The 24,311-nt window shown below is 37.9% G+C and overlaps 2 protein-coding genes across 2 annotated transcripts; one reads left to right on the top strand and one right to left on the bottom strand.

The window, feature by feature from the left end:
* The first annotated feature begins 466 nt into the window (after nucleotides 1–466).
* LOC125376028 lies at nucleotides 467–934 on the top strand. Its single transcript, XM_048387211.1, has one exon. The coding sequence runs from the start codon at nucleotides 467–469 to the stop codon at nucleotides 932–934; it is 468 nt and encodes a 155-aa protein (XP_048243168.1).
* Nucleotides 935–5,578: 4,644 nt separating this feature from the next.
* LOC125376027 lies at nucleotides 5,579–7,457 on the bottom strand (the record flags this gene model as incomplete). Its single annotated transcript, XM_048387210.1, has 3 exons — nucleotides 5,579–5,806; nucleotides 6,731–6,979; nucleotides 7,341–7,457. Coding segments are annotated over 3 exons (378 nt in total), but the record flags the coding sequence as incomplete, so codon positions are not given.
* Between the last annotated feature and the right edge of the window lie 16,854 nt (nucleotides 7,458–24,311).

Genomic DNA, 24,311 nt, shown 5'->3' with positions numbered 1-24,311 from the left:
TTAATGGAAAATATAACGCTTAATTGTACTGGAGGGTCCTGTTTCACAATGCATTCAAAGTGTTATGATCATACATCATATAAGGAAATATGCACTTTAGAAAATGGGTATAATTCCATTCCAAGAATATACCAATAACATACCAACACCATAATACTATATACTCATACCCTAGCCATAGAGTGACCTCCCTTGAGAAAACATTCGAGAAGTCGAGCTCTGAATATTTATTTTTCAAAAAGTGTATTGGGAAGATACAAAGAAGATCAAAAGAGATATGGGTGTCGACGTAAACACCTGGAGAGTGAAGATAGGTACATTTTATAACTAGATGTGGGGATGTAGAGACAAACCTAGGCCCTAAGACTTAGATTTAGTCACGAAGCTACAGGAGGAAGTTAAATTGTTAAAGCAGCAAGTAGAATCTCTCACTGAAACATTAATCCTGAAAACCACTGACTTGACAATGAAAACAGGTGATTTAGAAAATAGGTCCCGCCGGGACAATATAGTAGTTTACGGCATCCCCGAGACGCAGGGTGGTGAGAGAGAAACGTGGGGGGAGTGTGAGGAGGCGGTGAGGGAGGTGCTCAGTGATAAGCTGGAGATAGAGGATGCAGATAGGGACGAGAAGGTGGGGATAGAGAGAGCGCACAGACTGGGGAGGAGGAAGGAGGGAGGGAAACCTAGACCTATCATCGTCAAGTTAACAAGAAATAAATCCAAATCTGAGATTCTCAGACAAGCAAGAAGTAAACTTAAACACTCTCAAGTAAATATTAGCGAGGATTTCAGCTTTCCTGTGAGGGAGAAGAGAAGAAAGCTAATCCCACACTTAGTGAAGGCTAGGGAGGAGGGGAAAGAAGCTTTCATTCGTTTTGACAAACTTGTGATAAACAGCACTCCTTATGAAGTGAATGTGAACAGAAGGTGAACTGAAGAAGTGAAGATAGCCATGGGGCCAGGCCCAGTCTCAACCAACATGTACACAGTGTAAGAACTCTACACAGTCACCAATTAACCAAATACTTAGTATATTCTCCTGGAACTGTTACTCACTCAAACGACACTTTAAAGATAACACTGTCAAATATGAACTATCTAAATTCCCCATAGTGTGTTTGACTGAGACTTGGTTATATTCTCACTCAGATTACAGTGGTTTCTTGCCTTCACATGATATATTCCCTGTGTGTAGGGAGAAAGGTAAACATGGTGGGTTGTGTGTATTTGTGCATAAATCCTTTAGCAAAGGTGTTAGAAGAATACTGCCAAAATACCAAGATGCTGTATTTCTTTTTCTAGATATGTATTATTTTGGTTTAGAACATGATGTTATTATTGGGCTTGTGTATATTTCACCAGAGCACTCATCTTACTACATGGATGTGGAAGGCAACAGTTTAGATAAACTTGAAGATGCTTTGTGTGAAATAAGTTGCAAATATGGTGCAGAAATTCTGATAACAGGTGATTTTAACAGCAGAACAGGCGAAAAAGAGGATTTCATATCAGATGATAGTGCTGATTATCTGCCTGATGGCTGTAGTGCCTGGTATGATAGTGACATCTTCTCCTCACCACGTTTGAATAAAGACAAACAAGTTAATAATTTTGGAAGGAAACTACTCAACATATGTAAGAGCTATTCAATACATATTGTTAATGGAAGAACTTCAGGGGATCAAAAGGGAGAATATACCTGCACTGCAAATAATGGTCTTGGTGTTGTGGACTACCTCATTACATCGTCAACCATGTTTGCATATATCGAACAATTCAAGATATTGGAGTGGGATAAGTCTGACCATTTTCCTCTCATTTGTGATATTAAAAGCAACAAAAACCTAGAAGACACTGATAACCATGTTGATGAGTTCGTCTATTATAAGTTTGGATGGAATAAAGATCACGCTATCAGTTTTAATGATTTACTTCATGATGAAACCTCTTCGAACATTATAAATGATATCAAAGAAGCTATCTCTGTGAATATAGACAGCGCTGTGGATCTCATATGCGGACTGTACACGAGAGCTGCTGCTGCGATGAGCAGGCGACAGGGGTCACGTGACCCAAAGCGCAGAACTCAGCCTGCATGGTGGGACGCAGAGTGTGATAGAGTGAAGTCGGAGAAGTATTTTGCACTGGATAGGTTCAGAGACACGGATAGAGATGAAGATTACCAAGTATATAAACAGCACAGACGAACCTTTAAAGAATTATGCAAACGGAAACAAGATGAATTTCAGCGTTCACTCAGAGATAGATTTAATGAGATAAAAAGTGATAACAACAAACTGTGGAAGGCAATCAAGAAAATAAAATGTTGCAGGAAAACAAACAGTATCATTTCTTGGGGATGGTTTTCATATTTCCAGAATCTATTAAATTCTCCCAGTTCGAAGTCATCTATTGAAGATTTAGTAAAATCAGACATATCACAGCATGACAAAGATGTATGTGAGGCTTGTGAACGTGGATCGCCTGAAGACGTAAACAGAGAGATATCAAGTGATGAAGTGAAGACAGCCATTATTAACATGAAATCAAATAAAGCACCAGGATGTGATGGGATTTCTTCTGAACTATTTCAGAATTCTTTGGATATCATTGTTCCTATATGTGTGCATCTGTTTAACGAGATAATGAAATCAGGTGTTTATCCGGAATCATGGTGCAGAGCAGTTATATGTCCGCTGTATAAAGATGGAGATACGAACAGTGTGAATAATTATAGAGGTATTTCTTTATTACCCGTTTTGGGGAAAATATTCACAAAAAATATCAACGAACGCCTGCAGCTATGGTATGATGACAATAATATAATATATGAAAACCAGTTTGGTTTTAGAAAAGTACGCTCAACAGTCGACAGTATTTTCACATTGTATGGAATGATACAGAAATATCTATCAAAATCAACTGGTGGGAGATTTTATTGTCTCTTCATTGACTTCAGTAAAAGCGTTTGACTGTTCACCATAACTTGCTTTGGCATCGGCTTATGAAATATGGTATCCATGGAAACGTTCTAAAAATTCTACGCGATATGTATTCGAAACTCAAAGCTTGTGTGAGAACTGATAACGGTTTAACTGCATATTTTAACTGTTTTATTGGAACGCGACAAGGATGCATGATCAGCCCGACACTCTTTTGCCTGTTTATAAATGAATTGGTCAACGAACTAAATCAATCTGACTGTCGTGGAATATTCATCTCAGAAGAAGCACCAAATATTTGTTCTTTATTATACGCCGATGATGTTGCCAACACTGCCGATACCACTGGAAGAATACAACAACAGATCAACTGTATAAGTTAATTTTGTAAAAAATGGGGACTGTCTCTAAATATGAACAAATCAAAGATAATCGTTTTTAGAAATGGTGGACGTTTAAAGAACTATGAAAATTGGACTTACAGAGAAGAAAAGATAGAGACTGTTTCATCTTATAAATATTTGGGACTATTTTTCAATCCTAAATTGCTATGGACAAAAGCAAAGGCAACACTTGCACAACAAGCAGAAAAAGTATGTCATTATATCTATAAAATAAACTATCTATGTGGAGGATTACCAATCACAACTGCAATCAAGATGTTCGAATCCATGGTTTTACCAATATTAACATATGACTCTGAAGTTTGGGGGTTCCAATACAACGAAACTATAGAGATGGTACAGACTAAATATTACAAACGGATTCTTAACCTACCAAATAATGCAAGCAATGACGCTGTTCTTGGTGAAACTGGAAGACAACGATTATATGTGTATTATATTTGTAAATGTATTAAATACTGGACAAAATTAATCTCTATGAACACTGATCGTCTACCGAAGCAAACGTATTTAATGATGTACAAATTAGATGAAGCTGGCCGTATATCCTGGGCAACATATATAAAAAAAATTCTTTTCAAGTATGGATTTCGCTACGCCTGGAAAATTCAAGATGTTTGAGATCCGCAAATATTCATTTCACAATTCAAACAACGTATCGTGGACTGTGGACAACAACGTTGGATTGAAAACCTATCTCAAAAATCAAAACTTAAAACATATTTAACTTTCAAATCGGTATTAACAATAGAAATGTATCTTCAGGAAGTAAACAAGAAGACCTATAAAGAAACCCTAACAAGATTCCGATGCAGCTGCCATAAACTTATGATCGAAACTGGACGTCATACCAATATAGAAGAAAACAAAAGATTTTGCCCACAATGTCAAAAATTGGACTTCAACTACATTGAAAATGAATATCATTTCCTTCTTATTTGTACTTCATATTCAACATTACGTTTACATTTTATAGATACATATTTTCACACTAATCCATCATATGAAAAATTTGTAAATCTTATGTCTTCTAAATGTAAATACACTATTACACAACTTGCTAAATATATCTACCACGCTTTTAGATTACGCGAGTCACTCACAATTCACTAATATATAATTTATGTATGATATTCCCTTCATGTATTTATGCATACACTATATTGATATAATGTATGTTCTATGGGCCTATGGCCTGAAACTTGGAGGAAATAAACACTACTTGAATACTCTAGTCATGTTTTTAAACTTAAATGACTCAGTAAAAAAGTTGGTGTTATTTACTGAACTGATCATGATTTATTTATCTTTTGTCAGTAAATGAGCAAACACCTTTAAGAGGTACATTACAAAGTAGACTATCTAAAACAAGGACATTCCTTGAGAAGACAATGAAAAATCCATTTTACAAACAACCACAACATTATTGCAATATTAACAATTTATTTATATTGAAAACATTTCAATTCCTGACCCTTGAAAATAATGTACATGTATAGACAAATAATTAATGTAACAACATATATCATTGATGAGGGCTTGACAAGATAAAGCCAATGGAAAAAAAATACACTTGCAAATTACACAATATGAAATATTCTTACCACTGACATCAGATTCAAGAATACATCTAATGCCAGTGGCTTCCGATATCCAAGATACCGACCAGCACTGTAGCTACTGAGAAGCTACTCAACAAATGTAAATAACATGTACTTACATCAGGAGATTCAAAATATCATACAGTAATGGTAAGTTTCTTGTCAAATATTTTAATGGTAATAATAGATGTATATTGTGAAGGATAAGCACTGGTATTAGGATCTTGATGAAAAAATCAGGTAAGGCTGCAGCTGGTACTTAGTTTAAAGCATATATACCCAAGTTTCTTTACATATCAACGTTGTATTAGGTGAACCTTGGTGCATAAGTTGGCGTATAGGTTGTTTGAGTGGCTTTTGGAAGCTGGAATGATGACAATATTAAGATATAAGTTGTTAAACTTCTTAATTTGCTAAAAAGGGACATTTTGGAACAGTTCCTTGCTTGACAACAGTACTGTACCAAAACATCACTGTTTAGCAAATTAAGAAGTTGTAATCCATATATCTAAATATTGTTGTGTATGGATATTGTGTATGGATGATGGTCAAACAGAGTCAAACAGAAAGTCACACAGATGTAAGGCGCAGAACTAAAAGGATCTCCTCCTCTTCGACTTGTGAACTGGGGAAAGGTCGCAGAATAGTCTTGGTGTTGGTGTTGGTGTTGATAGGGGTGTTGAAGATGAAGATGTTCAGGAAGGGGTTGACGGTGCATCTGGTTGGCAAGATGTGTCAGAAGGAGTGGAGGAGAATGTGGCAGAGGATGCTGTGGCTCGAGAGGATGTGGATGGAGTGGATGGAGGTGATGACTCAGGGGTTGATGGGATTCTCCTCCTTGATATCAGGTTGTTGCCTGCAAATCAATGAAAAACGTTAATAAAAACAAAAATAGCTTCAAACCAAACAGAAGAAAATATTACAGGAAGGAAATCTATACTCCCTTGAACTGATTCCAGACATGAATATTACTATGATTCACCTACAAGTATATAATGAATAAAACAAGGCAAAAAGTGAGCAGGACTCCTAACCCCTGACCTCGACTAAAATAGTGGCATTATCCAATATATCCCTGCCCATTTAGGTCAAGTTTATAATTATAATCTACCACAATACATTAAGGAATGAAATTCGCACCTCTTCAGTTGCACAGATAAGATCAGCAAAACATGTATTTTGTTTAAAATATATTGAAATAAAAATAGCATGGTACTGCAATTTTGCGCAAAGTATGAAACAATCTATGCAGAAATACTCAATGAAGCAGTTGCAGTAGGCTCCCCAGGGAGTACAGATAATAAAGTAAATATGGTATGAGGTGATTGTGTCTCGAGACCAAGGGAACACCAAAAAGCGCCTTGAGCATATAAATCATAAGGGTATGTGGATATGTGTCCTAATATAATATGTTTGTTTTTTTAAATCAACATTGTACCTGTCCGCATGGCATAAAAATTGTTGGAAAAGAATCCATGAATTAGTTTTCGCAAAAATAGTCAAGTAAAAATAAGTCCCAAACATGAAAAAGGCAGTATTGTTTTCAGAAATTATTCCCTGAATTTAAAAAAGAAGCCATGCAGTAGTTTTTGAGTTACAGGCCGCACAAAAGATGTCCTCTGAAGGACGGACAGAATACCCTGGTATAACTATATTACTCCCAGGCATGTCACAGTAATTGAATGTCAACCTAAAGACTGAATGATGCACATGTTTGTGAGACAGAAAAAGGAATGCAGATAATCCACATGCCATGTATAATGTCCAATAATGCAAGTACCTCTTTGTTCCTTGTATCTTCCTCGAATGGCCCATTCGGCACCCGACCAGACGGACTGTCTCTGAGCATCTTGCATAGGTGGTCCTGACGCATGTCTTTTCCCCTGATGATATCCAGCTGTTCTTTTATATCTGTCATCATGGGGGATTCCCACACCAGAGGCAGCACAAGTTTGACTGTCTCATCATCCTCATCAGATATGTCTGGAGACGTACACTCCCTTGTCAGGATCCCCTTTGCCCTGCGCCTCTAATCGTCAGGTTTCTTACTCTTTTCTAGAGCCTTGACTCTGTCCTTAAGCTTCTGTATTGAAAATGAAACATGTTTGAAATAACTCTAACTCATACACACCATAACTCACATCATCCTTGCAAAAAGTTAGCAAGGCATGACAGATAACATACATTAAAAGAAACTTTGGGTGCATAACTTGACTATAACAACACCATACATATTCCATGAGACATTTAATAATACAGTGGGTCAGGCTCATTGCACTTACATTAATATATTATTCCTGAGCACTTCTAAATGTCTGAAACAAACACTGTATATTTGGAAAGACATGGCTACGATAATATAAATACCTGATTCTGATATTTAAACTTACACTTGTTCGACTCTTGTTTCTTTTGTTATTTATCCTATGTTGTTCTTTCTTGCCATTGGTCTGTCGGTTATTGTCATCCCTCTTATTTTTCCACACTTGTTTGAACGCCTCTGGAAAACAAACAGGTAATTTTCACATGGTCACAAGGGTCATAACATTTCATCCCATATGTGGGCCACTTATCAAATATCCTTTTCAAATTGAGTTCATCACATCATAGCACATGTCATTAATGCAAATATTTAATTTAACTTAGAATACGAATTAAGAATTAAGAAACCCCTAATCATCATTAGGTAGCTGATAACTTACCCTGATCATGCAATGAGATAATATTTTATTTTTTGTTTTGCTTAGAATCAGTTTACTTTAATGCTAAGTTCTTCCAAGTATACCAAGCATTGCCTTGTTATGAAAAGGTTCTTCATATCAATTTGACAATAAAACTTTTGTCATGTAAATGGCATAAAGCTAAATGCAATATGAGAAATTGATAATGTAACTGAATCAAATGTTAAAAAATGAAAGTATGAAATGTAAACCACTGCAATCAGATAAATGACTTTCCATGATTGTCAATTAATCAGGAAAGTATAAACATTTTTCATCATAGTCACATCGATAAATTCAGAACTACAGGCAATATAGCAGATATTATCTTTAAGAAACAGTTGCTTAATGAAACTACAAGTAATATATAGGATTAAGCTTTCTTACACAAATTACTTTCAAATAAGTTAAATGCTGATAAGATATTAATAATATGTATCTTAACTAGAAAGTTTCCTTGGAAAGGTGTATAAAGATTGTTAAAACATTCCTATAAATCATTATGATTTGGATGTTTGAAAGAGGCAAAATCTGGTTAGTATTTTCCTATCACAAACACTTGTAACTTTGTCATTTCCCACAATGCATCATTCTATGATGCAACAACAGGGATCAAAGTATTATTTATAAGTTAAACCTCAGTAAGCTATGTCTACTCTTTATTTGTTCATGTGTTAGGCACTTAGGGGTGGTCGGGTCGCCTAGTGGTTAAAGCTTTCGCTCGTCAAGTCGAAATCCTGGGTTAAATTCCTGACAATGTGTGAGGTCCATTTCTGGTGTCCCCTGCCGTGATATGGCTAGAATGTTGCACAAAGCGGCATAAAACCATACTCACTCCTCTACTTAATGACACAAGCGCCTTTGGCAACAACAGAACTTTTAGAATCTCCCTTAATTGTCAGCAATGCTTTGTCAAGTTGAATGAAAGTATTGACATTAAGAAATCATTGGTACTTCAAATTTTATAAACAAAATCCAACACAGATTATTATATTGACAACTATTGTAGTGCAGACCCCCTTCCTTTAATTGATCCTTGTGCTACAACCCAACATTCCTCAGAAATCAAACATGTCACACTACATGCTTGGCTATATATATTGAATTCCCTCTACTAAAGGGGCGGTCGGGTAGCCTAGTGTTGAAAGCATTCGCTCGTCACGCCAAAGACCTGGGTTCAATTCCCGACATGAGTTCATTGTGTGAAGCCCATTTCTGGGGCTATTTCCGTAATAATGCCGTAATGCTAAAAGCGACGTAAAACCAATCACTCCTCTACTTAATGTCACAAACACCTTTGGCAAAATTTGCATTCAACCCAAGTGGTTCCCCTTGTAATGCAGGGCTATTAACTTAATGACTTTCACTGATACTTACCACTCAATGTCTCAATGTTTGCCCATGGCTTCCCAGAATAGTTCAGCATGATCTCGCGAACCACCCGGTCTTTAGCTCGTTGAACTTTGCAATCATCAAAGCTGGAAAAGGAAAAGTTGTGGTATCCACCTTTAGCATCATTAGTTATCTTGTGGGTAAAACTACTAAGTCAAACCAAAGTATGTAGAAAATTCTGGCCAGGCCCTGATGTATTGGAGAGACATTTTCTTGAAAACCTTACATTAAGACAAATATTTAGATCATCCAGATCCAATGATAAAAATGGCCGCCCTGGTGGTTGACATCTTCTCTATAAATCTACTAGATTGTTAGCTTTACCAAATATTCCCGGTGAGCTACAGTGCTGTAGCACTATATTTGTTTCCACTGGTAATGTTAAGCTCGGGGCTTAAGTATGAGAACGGCCAGTAATACTTTTGTCTTGATACAGTAAGGCCCTCGTGGTGAGTGCTGGGTAGCGCTAATAGCTCTTCCCCCGTGTGGAACCGGGGTAGAATATTTCCACAGCACCCCATTGCTGGTCGTAAGAGGCGACAAAAGTGGGCAGCCCGTTTGCCGTGGGTTGCGTCCCTGTGTCGGCGGAGGACGGGATTCTGGTAGTTGAGGGCACTGGTTCCTGGAACTGTGTTCCTTTGCCCAACACACTACTTCGACCCTTACTTCGCCTAGACGGGTGGTAAGATGGGCCCGGTCTTATCAATCGGCTGGTCATGCCAGGCCCTGTGCGTAATATTGTCTATGCACACCTGTGTTGTATTGTAATGTACATTTTGGTCTTGGTCATCCATAACTTGTGTGAATTGAATTACTTGCCTAGAGTCTTACGCCAGAAGGCGGTGGCTCATGGGCCAATCTGGTGATGTTGACCTCCGAATAATGTATGTTTTCAATTTCTTGTCATGGGCCTAACCAGTCTGGCATTGAGTTGGTAAACAAATACAGCTGTTCGCGTCATATTCTCTGGAGTATAACATCCCTGTATCCCTGGTGTTTGCATCCTGGATATCCGATGCAACATAACACTGTCCCTGGTGACACTCGGTGGCGGGTGGGGAGCAGGGGTGCTGAATAATTTTCTTTCATCATGGCTCAACAACAATCTGGTTCATCTCGAAATGAAAAAAAGAGAAGATTAGAAGAAATCGATATTTCAACTGGAAGTATTGCTCAAAATATTGATACCTGGGCTAGATTCCTGGTTATTGAGGCTGCTGATAACCTTCCCATCAAACTCAATCCTTTTGCTATTTCTAAGGCTGTTTCTTGGATTTGCGGTGAGGTGAAGAACGTTACCCGTCTCCGTAGTGGTTCGCTTCTGGTGGAGTGTGCTCGGAGACAGCAATCTCTCAATCTTTTATCTATCTCTACATTTGCAAATATTGAGGTTGCTGTGTCTGAGCACAGAACATTAAATTCTTGTCGAGGCATTGTTCGTGACAGGGCTCGTTGTCTGTCCGACATGTCTGAAGAAGAAATCACTACAGAGTTGGGAGACCAGGCTGTAACTGCAGTTAGACGCTTCACATTCAAGAAGGACGGTGTCATCACGAACACAAATACGTATCTTCTGACGTTTGCCCGTACATCCCTCCCACAGTCAATAAAAGCAGGGTATTTCAGTATCGGAGTGGATGTGTATGTCCCCAATCCGCTCCGATGCTACAAGTGTCAACGTTTTGGTCATGGATCAAAGTCCTGTCATAGCTCTGTGGCATGTCATCGGTGTGGTGACAGCCATGATAGCACTGACTGTGAGAAGGATTTGAAGTGCGCTAACTGTTCTGGACCACATGTTGCTTCCTCCAAATCATGCCCTGTGTGGCAAATGGAATCACAAATTATGAAACTGAAATGCGAACGAAACATATCCTACTTGGATGCAAAAAAAATATTAAAAAATCAGCCCAATACTATTTCCTACTCCGCTGCAGTCACTCGCTCTGTTGCGTCATCAACTATTTCGTGCCAGACTGACTTGACATGGGTCAAGTCAGACCAACCAGCTGCGACAGTTCACATCAGTCAGGATATTCCTACCATTAGTCTATCTAGTTCAGGATCTCAGACTGAGATTCAGGCTGAGAATCAATCTCAAACATCAGTCAATCAACCATTCGTTGTCAAATTGTCAAATAAAGAAAAAGGAAATTGAAGAAAAAACAACTACCAATCGTCCCTTCACCTTCAGAGGTTTACAGAGGTTTACAGAACTCTTTTGGGCCTCTGGACATGGAGGTTACTCTGTCCTCACAGGACAGGCGGAGGAGTAGTTCCTCCTCACATTCACGCGAGCGATCTCCAATTGAGCCTCCATGACTCAATTGTCCACCATAATACAGTGGAATTGCAGAGGGCTTAGGCACAATTTTAATGAACTACAGTTATTAACAACAGATTTTATTCCATCAGCAATTTGTTTACAAGAGACGTACTTAAAAAATACAGATAAATTTGAATTGAGGCAGAATAGTTCCTATCATTCTTTTTCTCCTCCAGGAGATAAAGCTACTGGAGGAGCTTCTATGTTGGTGCGGCGGGGCGTTGTTCACAGTCCTGTTCCGCTTGACACGAATTTGCAAGCAGTTGCAGTTAGACTTACACTGCATATTGCCTTCACACTTTGCTCCTTATACATTCCTCCATCTTCAAATCTTCAGCGTAATGATCTACAAAAACTATACGACCAGCTCCCAAAGCCCTGTGTCATCATGGGTGATCTAAATGGGCATAATCCTTTATGGGGAAGTTCAACCATTAATCAAAAGGGAAAAGTGATCGAGGATTTTGTTTCTGATAATGATCTTTGCATTTTTAATGATGACTCCGACACTTACTTACACCCTGCTACTGGCACATATTTATCTCTAGATCTGTCTCTGACGGATTCAGTTTTGTTAAACGAATTCTCATGGTCAGTCCATGATGACCTATGTGGGAGTGACCATTTCCCCACGGTGCTTAAACCCATTCATCCCACTGATGATCCACCTTCACCTCGATGGAATTTTGTGAAGGCTGATTGGCTTTTATTTCAATCTTTATGCAAAGATAAATTACAGCCTACGTCTTTTCAGAATGTCATTGACCCAATTCAGTTGTTCTCAGATCAACTGAATGAAATTGCTGATGAATCAATACCTAAGTCCTCGATCAACCCACGTGTTCGTAAACCGTGGTTTGATGACACTTGCAAACACGCTAGGAAATGTCGTAAGAAGGCGGAGAAATACTTCCGTAAACATCCTACTGTCCATAACTTGAACATCGTCAAAATTTCAAATGCTAAGGCGAGACGTCTATTCAAACAAAATAAACGTCAATCCTGGCAGACTTATGTCTCAAAAATTAACTGTCGTACCCCTATGTCCAAGGTATCGAACATGATCAAAAAAATCAAAGGCAAGGGATCAAATTCTTCAGTAAACCATCTAAAGGATACTTTGCTCACGAATAAATCTGATATTGCCAATAGACTTGGGAAAACGTTATCTCAACATTCGTCTTCATCAAATTACGTTCCTGAATTTCAAAAATATCAGCTCCAACAGGAAAAGAAAAATGGAATTTTCACATCAGATAATGGTGAAGATTACAATGAGGTATTTTCACTACAAGAGCTATATACTGCCTTAGGGCAAGCTCATGATACAGCAGCAGGCGCTGATAATATTCATTATCAGCTACTTAAACACTTGCCAGAATCATGTCTTGAAACTATGTTGAATATATTCGATGATATTTGGACAGCAGGGACATTTCCACCTTCATGGCATAAAGCCATTGTTATCCCCATACCCAAACCTGGGCGGGATCATTCTGATCCATCAAATTACCGACCTATCTCTCTTACTAGCTGTGTTTGTAAAACGATGGAACGCATGGTAAATAATCGGTTAGTGTGGTACTTAGAAACACATAATCTTCTTACCAATATACAATGTGGTTTCCGGAAGAACAGAAGTACTATCGATAACTTAGTGCGTTTAGAATCGTTCGTTAAAAATTCCATTGTAAATAGACAACATGCTGTATCGATCTTTTTCGATTTAGCAAAAGCATACGATACAACATGGAAACATGGTATTTTAAAAGATCCTCATGATTTTGGATTATGAGGCCGTCTGCCTCAATTTATATCCCAGTTTTTAACAGACAGGCAATTTCAAGTCCGAGTGGGTATAACCCTGTCTGATCATTATAATCAGGATCAGGGTGTCCCACAAGGCAGTATTTTGTCTGTCACTTTATTCAGTATAAAAATTAACAGTTTGTCAAAAGTTTTAAATGATTCAGTTGATGGATCACTTTTTGTGGATGATTTTAATCTATCTTGTCGTGGTAAAAATATGCACACAATAGAAAGGCAATTACAATTATGTCTTAATAAAATTAACAAGTGGTGTTTAGAAAACGGGTTTAAATTTTCCAAATCAAAAACTAATTGTATACATTTCTGCAGAAAATATAAGCCACATAAGGACCCTGAACTATTTCTGAATGGCACTCCTATCAAAGTTGTTAAGGAGGCCAAGTTCTTGGGACTTATTTTTGATAACCACTTAACTCTCCTTCCACATATTAAATACCTAAAAGCTAAATGCCTAAATGCCATCCATCATCAAGGCCTGAGGCTTTGCCTTGGAGCTTTTAGAACGTCTCCCATTCACAGTCTCTATATAGAAGCAGATGAGCCTTCTCTTAAACAACGCCGTTTAAAATTATCTTTACAATACATCACTACATTATATTCTAATCAGTCCAATCCAGCTTTTGAATGCATATTCCATCCTCTCTACGAGGATCTTTTCAATAAGAAATCAACACTTACTCCACCACTCGGAATCAGAATAAAATCTGCAATATCAGCTTCTAATATTCAACTCCAAGATATAGCCCCTACTAAACTTTTCTCGTCTCCTCCTTGGCAAATGGTAAAGCCAGTGGTAGATCTTACATTAACAAAACTAAAGAAATCAGACACTAACGAATTAATTTACCAACAAGAATACAGTCAATTAAGAAACAATTATGACACTTATAAATCTATCTTTACAGATGGATCCAAGGATGGTGGCGCAGTTGCTAGTGCCACCGTCATTGGATCCAGAACAATATCTTCACGTTTACCTGATAACAGTTCCATATTCACTGCAGAAGCAAACGCCATTTTTACAGCACTTAAATATATCAGTAATCAAGCTAAACATAAACAATTCATACTGTTTTCAGATTCTCTTTCATGCCTTCAGGCGATTAAAAATATGTCATCAAAACATCCACTTTTAATCGAAATTCTCGATTATTTAATGATCTTGCTACTGGCCAATATGACATCGTCTTTTGTTGGTTACCAAGCCATGTTGGTATCATTGGTAACACAATGGCCGATGCTGCTGCAAAAGCAGCCCTCAACAAATCTGTGACACCACTTCTGATCCCATACACTGATTTTAAACCCATGATTCGATCTTACATCCGAGATCTTATGCAACAGAAGTGGGACGCCCAAGTAGGTATCAATAAATTACATGAAATTAAACCAAATATCGGTTACACCTACTTGGGCTGTCAGTCCAGATTTGAAGAGGTCATTATGCGACGATGTCGTATTGGCCATTCAAGATATACACATGAGTATCTTTTGAATGGTGAGGATCCTCCGTTTTGCATCCCTTGTGATGAAAGAATCACAGTCATGCATGTCCTGCTTGATTGTATTGATTTTTCCATCACAAGGGATAAATATTATCATGTAAAAACAGTAAAGGACCTTTTTAATCACGTACATTCTCATTTAATATTGTGCTTTTTAAAAGAAATTGAATTAATTCATAAATTTTGATGTCCATAATAAGTTTTTAGACATTGGTAGTGCTAATTAATAACTTAGATTGTAAGTGGCTGTACCCTCGAGGGGGGTTGAAGTAGCGTACAATTATTGTCCCCCTAAGAGGGTATGTAAGTCCCAAATCATTCGAAGTATTTTTATGCATGCCAGGTTTTAAACGTAGTATTTTTGTCATTTTAATCTTAGGCTTAACTGGTCAATTATCGTCAGTGACTGTAGGGTGATATAAATCCTGCCAGGGCCCATGCAGGAAGCAAAGGTACTGTAAGTCCCCATGGTCCCTGGTGTGGTGATCTCCCTTTAGTTACTGACGATCTCTAGCCCATTTTTATATTGTGTTGTTCCTTAATACGTAATGCTTTTTAAATGTTCCACAACTAGTTTTAAATCTTATCTGTGATATTCTAGTTATCATACTGTCCTTTGATGACAGATTTTTATAAAGTTTAAATATATGTATATTTCATGTCTAACTTCTCGTCACGATATGGCTGAAATATTGCCGATGTGATGTAAAGCATTAACTCACTCACTCACTCACTTGATACAGTAAACTACGGTTATAACGAACTCAAAGAGTCCACTAATTGTCGTTCGTTATGACCGTAATTTGTTATGAGCATATATACAGCATACCTACAGCAAATAGTCGGGACAAAAAAGTAAGTTTGTTATATCAGCCAGTTCGTTATAAGCGTGTTCGTTATAAACATAGTTTAGTGTAATTAAATATTATTTAAGTTGCAAGATATTCTCAAAAAAGTCTTTACACCTTCACAGATTCATGCCTCAGTGACCATGGCACAAGTCCAGAAGGCCCTAACGTAAAAAAAGATAAGACAAAGCTGCACAGGTGCAGACAACATTGAAGACCCCAAATCAGAGCAGCTACAGGTGAGTGAACTATTAAAAAAATGAATGCAGATTTCTTCTGTTATACGATCAGCTGTTGTTTCAGAAGAATTAATCTAGTTTGTATTTATTTGATATTTTGATTTGACAGCCCCGTGACCATGGCACAAGTCCAGAAGGCCCTAACGTAAAAAAGATAAGACAAAGCTGCACAGGTGCAGACAACATTGAAGACCCCAACTCAGAGCAGCTACAGGTGAGTGAACTATTAAAAAAATGAATGCAGATTTCTTCTGTTATACGATCAGCTGTTGTTTCAAAAGAATTAATCTAGTTTGTATTTACTTGATTTATTGATTTGACAGCCCAAGTCAGTGTCGCTAGGCATGTCCAAATTACAAAATGATGTTAACTAGAGTAGACTAGCTTAGCTGCCCCTAATAAACACAGGTTACTTGAAGACAACCAGTGTTAACCTGGGAACACTAGAATGTAAGACCTGTGCAACCTGTGTAAGATCATCTTACCAAGCCACAGTTCCTCTGAGGTACAGTAAGTGAGGTACCCTAGGTTGTGTTAAATGTGTAGAACTAAAATACTAACAAATGCAGGCTTAGTCATTAATAAAGTTAAAAAGACAGGAGACAAAAATATGATCTGCCATTTTAAGTTTCCATGTCGCTCTATATGTGTGTCTTACTAGGCATGTAGAACGGTCTGTGACAAATAGTCAAATATAACGCATCCCGGACGATTGTACCTAATATATTTTTTAAATAAGTTTCCAACAATTATCGGTGACATATTACTTTATATATTTCCTGTATTAATACAAAATATTAGAGCAGTCTGAGGTGGTACCCGATACAGACTTGTATTTCAAAATAAAATACGGGTATGCATCTTGACATGTGTTCATATTACACATTGTTATTTCAATATAGTTTTTGTAATAACTTCTGATCAGAAAATTAAGCTAAACTGAGGAAGTAAAGTTGACGATCTGATTCACAAACATATTGATGTAATGTTTCTGATATTTTTCATTGTTATTTAATCGTGCTAATTTGAACAGGATGTAAATATCACTTGTGTTTCGAGAGAAGTTTTATCATTATGGCATGTGCACGGCAATACATGTCACGGCAAAGACATGAATTGTTTGTAATTTCATCCTGTGCGGTGTAACCTGACACCACTCCACTTTCTCTATTCTATTTGACTTTCTTGTCTGTCTAAACGAGGGTATCAAACGTTTGTGTGAAAAAGTTACCATTCATCGTTTAACAAAATGTTTCTTTTCTGTTTTTTGACCGCTATATCGGAGGTAAGAGCCATAAGCTACTATGACGTCAGGTCAAGTGACACATGATGAGCTCATTGACTGTCAGGTTTCACTGGAAAAGTGCGACATACGAATGGGTTTTTAAATGTATATTGTGACTAAAAATTACATTTCAATAACTATCTTTACGGAATACGTTATAAATTTGTCTTAGGTAGTGAGTGAAACATACTTTTAAGGTACTGTTCTCCTTTAAATTTAAATATTTTATTGCCGAGCAAAGGTGATTTAATGGTCCCGCCAATAAATACCTGTTTACTTTTGTCAATGAAGCTAATTAGACAGTCTAAACTGGTGTCTGGACTGTCCTTTCTTACTTTTTTAAAATCTAATACATGTACATTTCGTCACATTACATTAATCACATTCTAAAACTCTTCAAATCTAAATTCCAGTATCTGTCAACTTATGTGAGCGTACTGTATCAATATTCATGCAGTGATGCAGGCTGACTTTTTGACAAAATGACTCCTGTAATGAGGCATCTAAATCTTGTTGTTTAGACAGTTTCTACAGGATGACACCTCAGTTGTCTTTAACTCCAATTATCGTCAATTCACATCCTGTCATTCAACTGTCTAATTACATCTTCATGATGGACCACTCTACTGTGTTAACAGTATACTGTATTCTTGCTAAACCACGGCATGGTATCTCAGTGAGCTAGCACTATTTATTGGCATCCATCTGTACTGGTACAAGCAGTTACTCACATGCATGCACGTCACTATTTAAGTGCAATAATTCTTGGATGCCACGTTAAATCCCATTTCACCTCACCTCTGCAGGATAATTTGACAATATCATTCCTTCCCATGCAGTGATTACCTCCCTTTTGAAATGTTGTACACTATGCATCAATTATCCGGGTGCCTACTGAAGCCTGTCAACTGTCAGCATTGGCTAGTCTAGTTGTGACAGGGCGTTGTTTCTGAATTACTGGGTCCTACTCCACTTATTCAATTTCAATACTTCCAAAATAGATATCAAATTGTAGGGGAATGAATGCTCTTAAGCTTTTGAAAGGTAACAGATAGAAAACATTCTTTCCAAATGGAAAGCTTTTCAATAAAAGGTAAGATTTCATAGTTATGTTTCCAACTTTTCTACTGATGTAATCATTAAATACAAGCTACCATCTGAAAGATAATCCAATTTTCTGCAAGTGGCTGAAGATTTAGTATTTTCTGATGTAAACTAAAGCACCCAGAGCAATTTGGAAAAAAATAACACTGCAAAAAGAGAACTGTTTCAGCGGTCCACAGGGGAGGGAGTCAGCTTTACACACATATCAGTTAATTAACGTGCGGTCACCAAATAACTATGAAAGTTACAGACGCCAAATACGGACATAATAGACTTGAATGGGTTGGCAAAAAGTATCAAAGAGATTAACCGAAAACTATTCGGTACTTTATTTAGTTAGATGCTCAGGAATTTCAACAAAAAAAGCTGATTAACCAGATGAAAACATCTGCTAGAACTACTTACCGTTGACCAAACCAAACTTCTAATTAAATATGTATCATTTTCATGTGTTTAGGGGGTGTAGCAATATATTCAACACTACTGGATGGAAATTGTTATTATTCATATGTTTTTGTACTAACACCCAAGCATCATGTGCACACTGAAATTGAATAATTGATCTCTATAAACATGATAAGCTATGAATGAATATATTCTTTACTTTCAGTTAGAAACAAGTTCCGAAAGTCCTGATGCTAACAAACAAACATTTGGTTTTTTTTAAAACTGAAATTGCAAACTTTTCTTTTCAGAACTCTGTTGAGCCTCAAGAGACGTCTGCAGAGAATTTGGAAGGGGTATTTGTTGAACAATTGAACAATTCAGATGAACAGCAAGAGATGATGGATGAAAACATTGAACCTTCAGGGGAGAGGACATCTGAGATAGTGTCATGGATCACAGCATCTCTTTTTTCAATATAATTAGCACACAATGTTAGTGATGCAGCCTTGATTAAGTTCTTTCTTCTGCTGAGTCAAATATTTTGTGTTCTTTCACCATTTTCTGCTGTGATATCAACAATAGCAAAGATATTTCCTAAAACTTTGTACATGGCAAGGAAAATTTTAAATATTGAGAAAAATGGATTTTCAAAATATGTTGTGTGCCCCAACTGTTACTTTTTGTATGATTTTGATAAAGTAGACAGGGATGGTCAGGTGAAAAAATGTTACAAAAGGTCTTTAGTTGTCGTTCAGCAACTAAAAGTAGACAAAAAGGTTTAGTCAAATGTAACACAATTCTTGTGGATGAAGTGATATATTCAGATGGTAAACAGAGTATTTCGCCAAAAAAAGTCTTCTGTTACCAAGGAGTTATTGAAAGTTTGCAGAGATTTCTGTATCGTCCTGATTTCTTGCATAAATGCAATGCTTGGCGTCACAGGAGCATCACTCCAAACCTATTTGCCGATGTTAATGAAGGTGAAATCTGGAAGAAATTCTATGAATATAATGGCTCAGATTTCCTGACTCATTCCCGTCATTTTGGAGTGATGCTCAATGTGGACTGGTTCCAACCTTACCAACACAGACAGGACATATCAGTAGGAGCATTATATATGGTGTTCATGAATATTCCGCGTGAAGAGCAGTTTAAGAAAGAAAATTGTATTTTGATTGGTGTTATTCCTTCCCTTAAGAAAGAACCTGAAAGTTTAAATAATTTCTTGTCACCCCTTGTTTGTGAACTCAAGGCACTCTGGAAAGGTGTTCTGATGGCTATTCCTGGATCAATTCCAGTGACAGTTAAAATGACACTTCTGTGTGCAGCAACTGATATTCCTGCAGCACGCAAACTGTGGATTTCTTGGTCATGGAGCTAATCAGGGATACTCGTCATGCACCAAACCACTCTGGTCAAATGGAGAGCGTGATTGTGGCATCCCTGATTTGGGGAAATGGCCAAGTCGTTGTAGTGAGTGAGTGAGTTATATTTAAAGTCACATTGGCAATATTGCAGCCATATCGTGACTAACAAGGTTATATGTTTATAAATACAATTAAACTTATATCCAAGTCGTTGTAGGTCACAACATTTAAAATATGTCAAAAGGATAGAAAAAGCAGATTGTCTTTCTAGAGCTTAATAAATGGAAAAGAAGTGTGAATACAGGTACACATCTCTCCTTGATTTACCATAATTCGAACCATCACAAATGACGGCAACAGACCCTATGCATAATTTGTTTCTTGGTACAGCTAAAAAGATGTTTAGCTTTTGGGTTGAAAAGGAACTCTTGACTAAAAGCAGTCTTGCTTCACTTTCTTCAAAAATTTAATCGTTTAAATGTTCCTTCCAATACTGGCCGTATTCCTGTCAATATATCTTCAAATTTTGGTCAAATGACCGCCAAAGAATGGAAGAATTGGGTCCTTGTCTTTTCTCTTTCATGTCTAGAGGGATTGTTACCCACTATACACCTTAAGGTGTGGCAGACCTTTGTACTTGCATGCAAACACTTTTGTCAGCCCTGCATTGATAAGGTTAATGTTGTAATTGCTAAGAATCTCACGGTCAAATTTTTGTACCCATGTTACTCAGCTGTATGGTGCCCAGTTTATTACACCAAATATGCATTTGCACTGCCATTTGCATGAATCTGTTAGAAACTTTGGCAGCATGTATGGTTTTTGGCTTTTTAGTTTTGAAAGATACAATGGAATCATGTCTGATTTTCACACAAATAAGAAAAATATTGAAGAGCAGTTAATGAAAAAGTTCTTAATGTTCTCAACTAATACAGAGGAAAACTTGGATACAGAATTTCATTCATGCTTGAAACTTCTTTCCTACTCATCTTATTCTCCTATTCAGCTGACCAACTCTGGTTTACTCACACTTCCAACTTCTATGATTACTGACATTAAGACAGATTGTTGGAGTGATTTGTCACATATTACTTTCAGACATACTGTAGGCTCACCAGTAAGTGTAGTTGGGAAAGAATTCCATTACAACTTGTGTAAAGTGTATTCTTTCATGTACCGAAGGGTAGTATCTGTGGATAACGTTTCTGGTGTGTGTACCAAGTACTCATCAGTACATTTCAACAATGAATCTCTGGGTAGTGTATCAAACAAACAGCCTGACAGGAATAGCTATGTATTTGCATCTTGGGCTGATAATGACACAAATTTCAGTGACAGTCTTACTCCTCGCCTGGGAAAAATGAGGTATTTTGTGCACAATGTTATAGAACTGGCTGCAGGAGAGCCTGTAGAACATGTTTTTGCAAACATTGACTGGTTTAAAACCTCTTCAGACCAGTTTGGATATCTTAATCCTGTATCAGTGTGGGCAGAATGATGGGCCTGCTTCATTTCTTCCACTTCAAAGAATATGTGGTAAAGCATCCTGGCGTCATGAAATACACAATTCTCAGAGATTCATTGTTGCAATATCTGTGCCAAAGGCCTCGTTTATGTAGGATTGACATTTCATGTTCAGTGAATATCATTAGTAGGTCAGCTGGACTTCTGGTTATCCTTCCTAACAGCCTTATTTGATTTTTAATTTAGAATTAATGTCAATGGTTTTCATTTGTCAGATGCCTGTTGAAATTTACACCCGAGTGGTATGGTACTTCGACCTCACCCGGCTTTAAACATTTCTTTATCTCTTAGTAATAGTGCCTAAAGATTTATGATGTGCATAACTTCAACTTAACGGTTTTCTTTTCTCCTGGAATGTGTTCCCCATCTTGAATAGAAGAAAAGATAGAGTAAACGACATACAAAGAACATTTTTGGGGGAAAATTCTGTTGTCGCAGAACAGGAGTCGTGTAGAATTCGTGTAATTTACAGTAAATATGTGAGCAATTTCTACCAAATGAAATGAACATTAAAAAATATCTGGTTATGTCTCGACGTCAAGCAAGGTATCTGTTGCCGGATCCTTGGATACTCAGAATGAGGTATCCAGTGGTATCCGGTGCCCGATACTTGGACACCCATATTGAGGTATCCGGGTAGGTATCCGGTGCCGGATCCTTGAACACCCAGATTGAGGTATCCGGTGCCGGATACTTGGACACCCAGATTGAGATATCCGGTGCCGGATACCAGGATTCCATGAGGCATGCTTTCCGCTGAGGTGTCCATGCCGGATACCATGGATCTGGTATCGGGGAAGGTATCTGCCACCGGATACCTGGACACGTAAGTGTCCGGTGGTATCCAGAAGGTATCCGGATACCGGAAACTACATTTTTTTTGCTGTGGTAGTTGGAAGATGAAGAGTGTTTGGCCAGCGTTTCACCCAATTTATTGGCAATGTCCGATTTATCTGTTAACAGATGGTCACTGTCTTTGAGATAGTGAACACTCGATTTTGAACCTTTGGGGATGGTTTTGGTGTTGACGCCACTGGTGTTAATAGTGATGTATCTTCAGTTTGTGAATGAGAACTAGATTTTGCCATGGAAAAGTTATCAGTTTTAACCCAAGTAATATCCGTCTGGCATTGTACAGAGGTAACTGATTTGGAAGATATGTGTGTCACAGCTGCCGAGTATGACACAGCTGTGGGGGCAGAGACTGTAGACATGACCAAACGCTTCAGGGAAGGTTATGTTTCTTTCATGTTTCAGTTTGACTATCTGAAGCTGAATTTTGAAATTGGGACAGGACTTCGAGGAAGCCACATGATCTCCAGAACAGTTTGGGGTTTTGCTGCATTATCATCTGTATTGTGGTAGATCTTGTGATTGTGGCATGATTGTGCCCCGTGTCCAAACTGTTGGCATTTGTAACATCTAAGTGGATTGGGAATATATTTATCCACTTCGATGTTAAAGTAGCCAGCTTTAATATTTCTTGGAGGAGTTGGTTTAGAAAAGGTCATGAGATAAGTATTTGATTTAATGATTGCTTCATCTCGTTTGTAGGTGAAACGTTTGACGTTTGTAACTCCTTGATCTTTCAATTCATCAGCTATTTCAATTTCGGACATGTCAGAGAGACATGGAATTTAGGTTCTTGTGTGGAACAATCAAAACAAGAGTAGAAATCAAATAACTTCTTTGATAGGCATTTAGAAGTTGGGGTACTAAGTAAGGATACGAATTTATGGATGAACAACTTCTTTATTACAATTAAGAGCGACGTTTCGGTGTAGGTCCTAACACCGTTATCAAGCAAGTGATTTACAGAGTGTAGTAAGCAAGTATATATACAAGTAGGAGGCAATGTTTATACAGTAGAGTAGATATTGTTATACTGGAGTAGAGAAGCCTGTTGTGTACACACAAGGGCAGTGATGACAATCATCGTTGAAGTCAGTGCCATAAACAAGGATGAAGATAGTAATGTAAACAACGGGATTATAGCTGATTGGGGTCTTTGATGAGTTGATGGTACGCCAGGGGTATGTAAAAGCCTTGGTCACGGTTGATTGAGGGCTGAAGTCTTTTGATGTTGATGGCTTCTTGTAGCTTCCTGATCTTGAAGTCTTTGAGGTTGGTTGCGAGGGTTGTGACTCTCTCCCACTGGATGCTGTAGCTTGGGTTGTCAAGGATGTGGTCTGATAGAGCTATTTAGAGTCATCTTTGGAGACTGAGCTTTGATGTTCTTTAATTCGGGTTTTGAGGGGCCTAGATGTTTCTCCTATGTAAGCTTGTCCACAATTGCATGTAATGTGGTACACTGCTCCTGATGGTTCTAGATTGTGGCTGGATGGTGGTTTCCCTCATCACCACAGCTCCCCACCCACCACGGAGTGACATTAAGACAATGCTTAATACCAGTGGATCTCCAACTGGCAACACCAAGGATACTGAGGTGATATACTCAAGCAGAAGAATTAATTGAAAATTAATTAATCCACCAAATTGGCCCATGAGCCACCGCCTTCTGGACATACGACTCCTGGCATGTGAATGATTTGTCAATCAAAATATCAAGTATTTTGTTACGTAAACAATTTGTCAAGACCTAAAGTATAAAGGAAATTTGAATACAAATTTTGTGCAAATACAAATAATGCACAGGGCTCGACATGACCAGCCGATTGATAAGACCGGGCCCATCCTACCACCCGTCTAGGCGAAGTAAGGGTCGAAGTGTTGTATTGGGCAAAGGGACGCTATTCCTCGAACCAGTGCCCTCAACCACCAGACTACCAGAATCCCGTCCTCCGCCGACACAGGGACGCAACCCACGGCAAACG

Source organism: Haliotis rufescens, unplaced genomic scaffold (genome assembly GCF_023055435.1).
Source record: "Haliotis rufescens isolate VD_foot unplaced genomic scaffold, xgHalRufe1.0.p SCAF_69, whole genome shotgun sequence".
NCBI lineage: Eukaryota > Metazoa > Mollusca > Gastropoda > Lepetellida > Haliotidae > Haliotis > Haliotis rufescens.
This window is presented reverse-complemented; position numbering and strand designations above follow the sequence as displayed.

Coding starts and splice junctions, on each gene's coding strand:
- LOC125376028 (XM_048387211.1), top strand. CDS start 467: ATGAAAACAGGTGATTTAGAAAATAGGTCCCGCCGGGACAATATAGTA.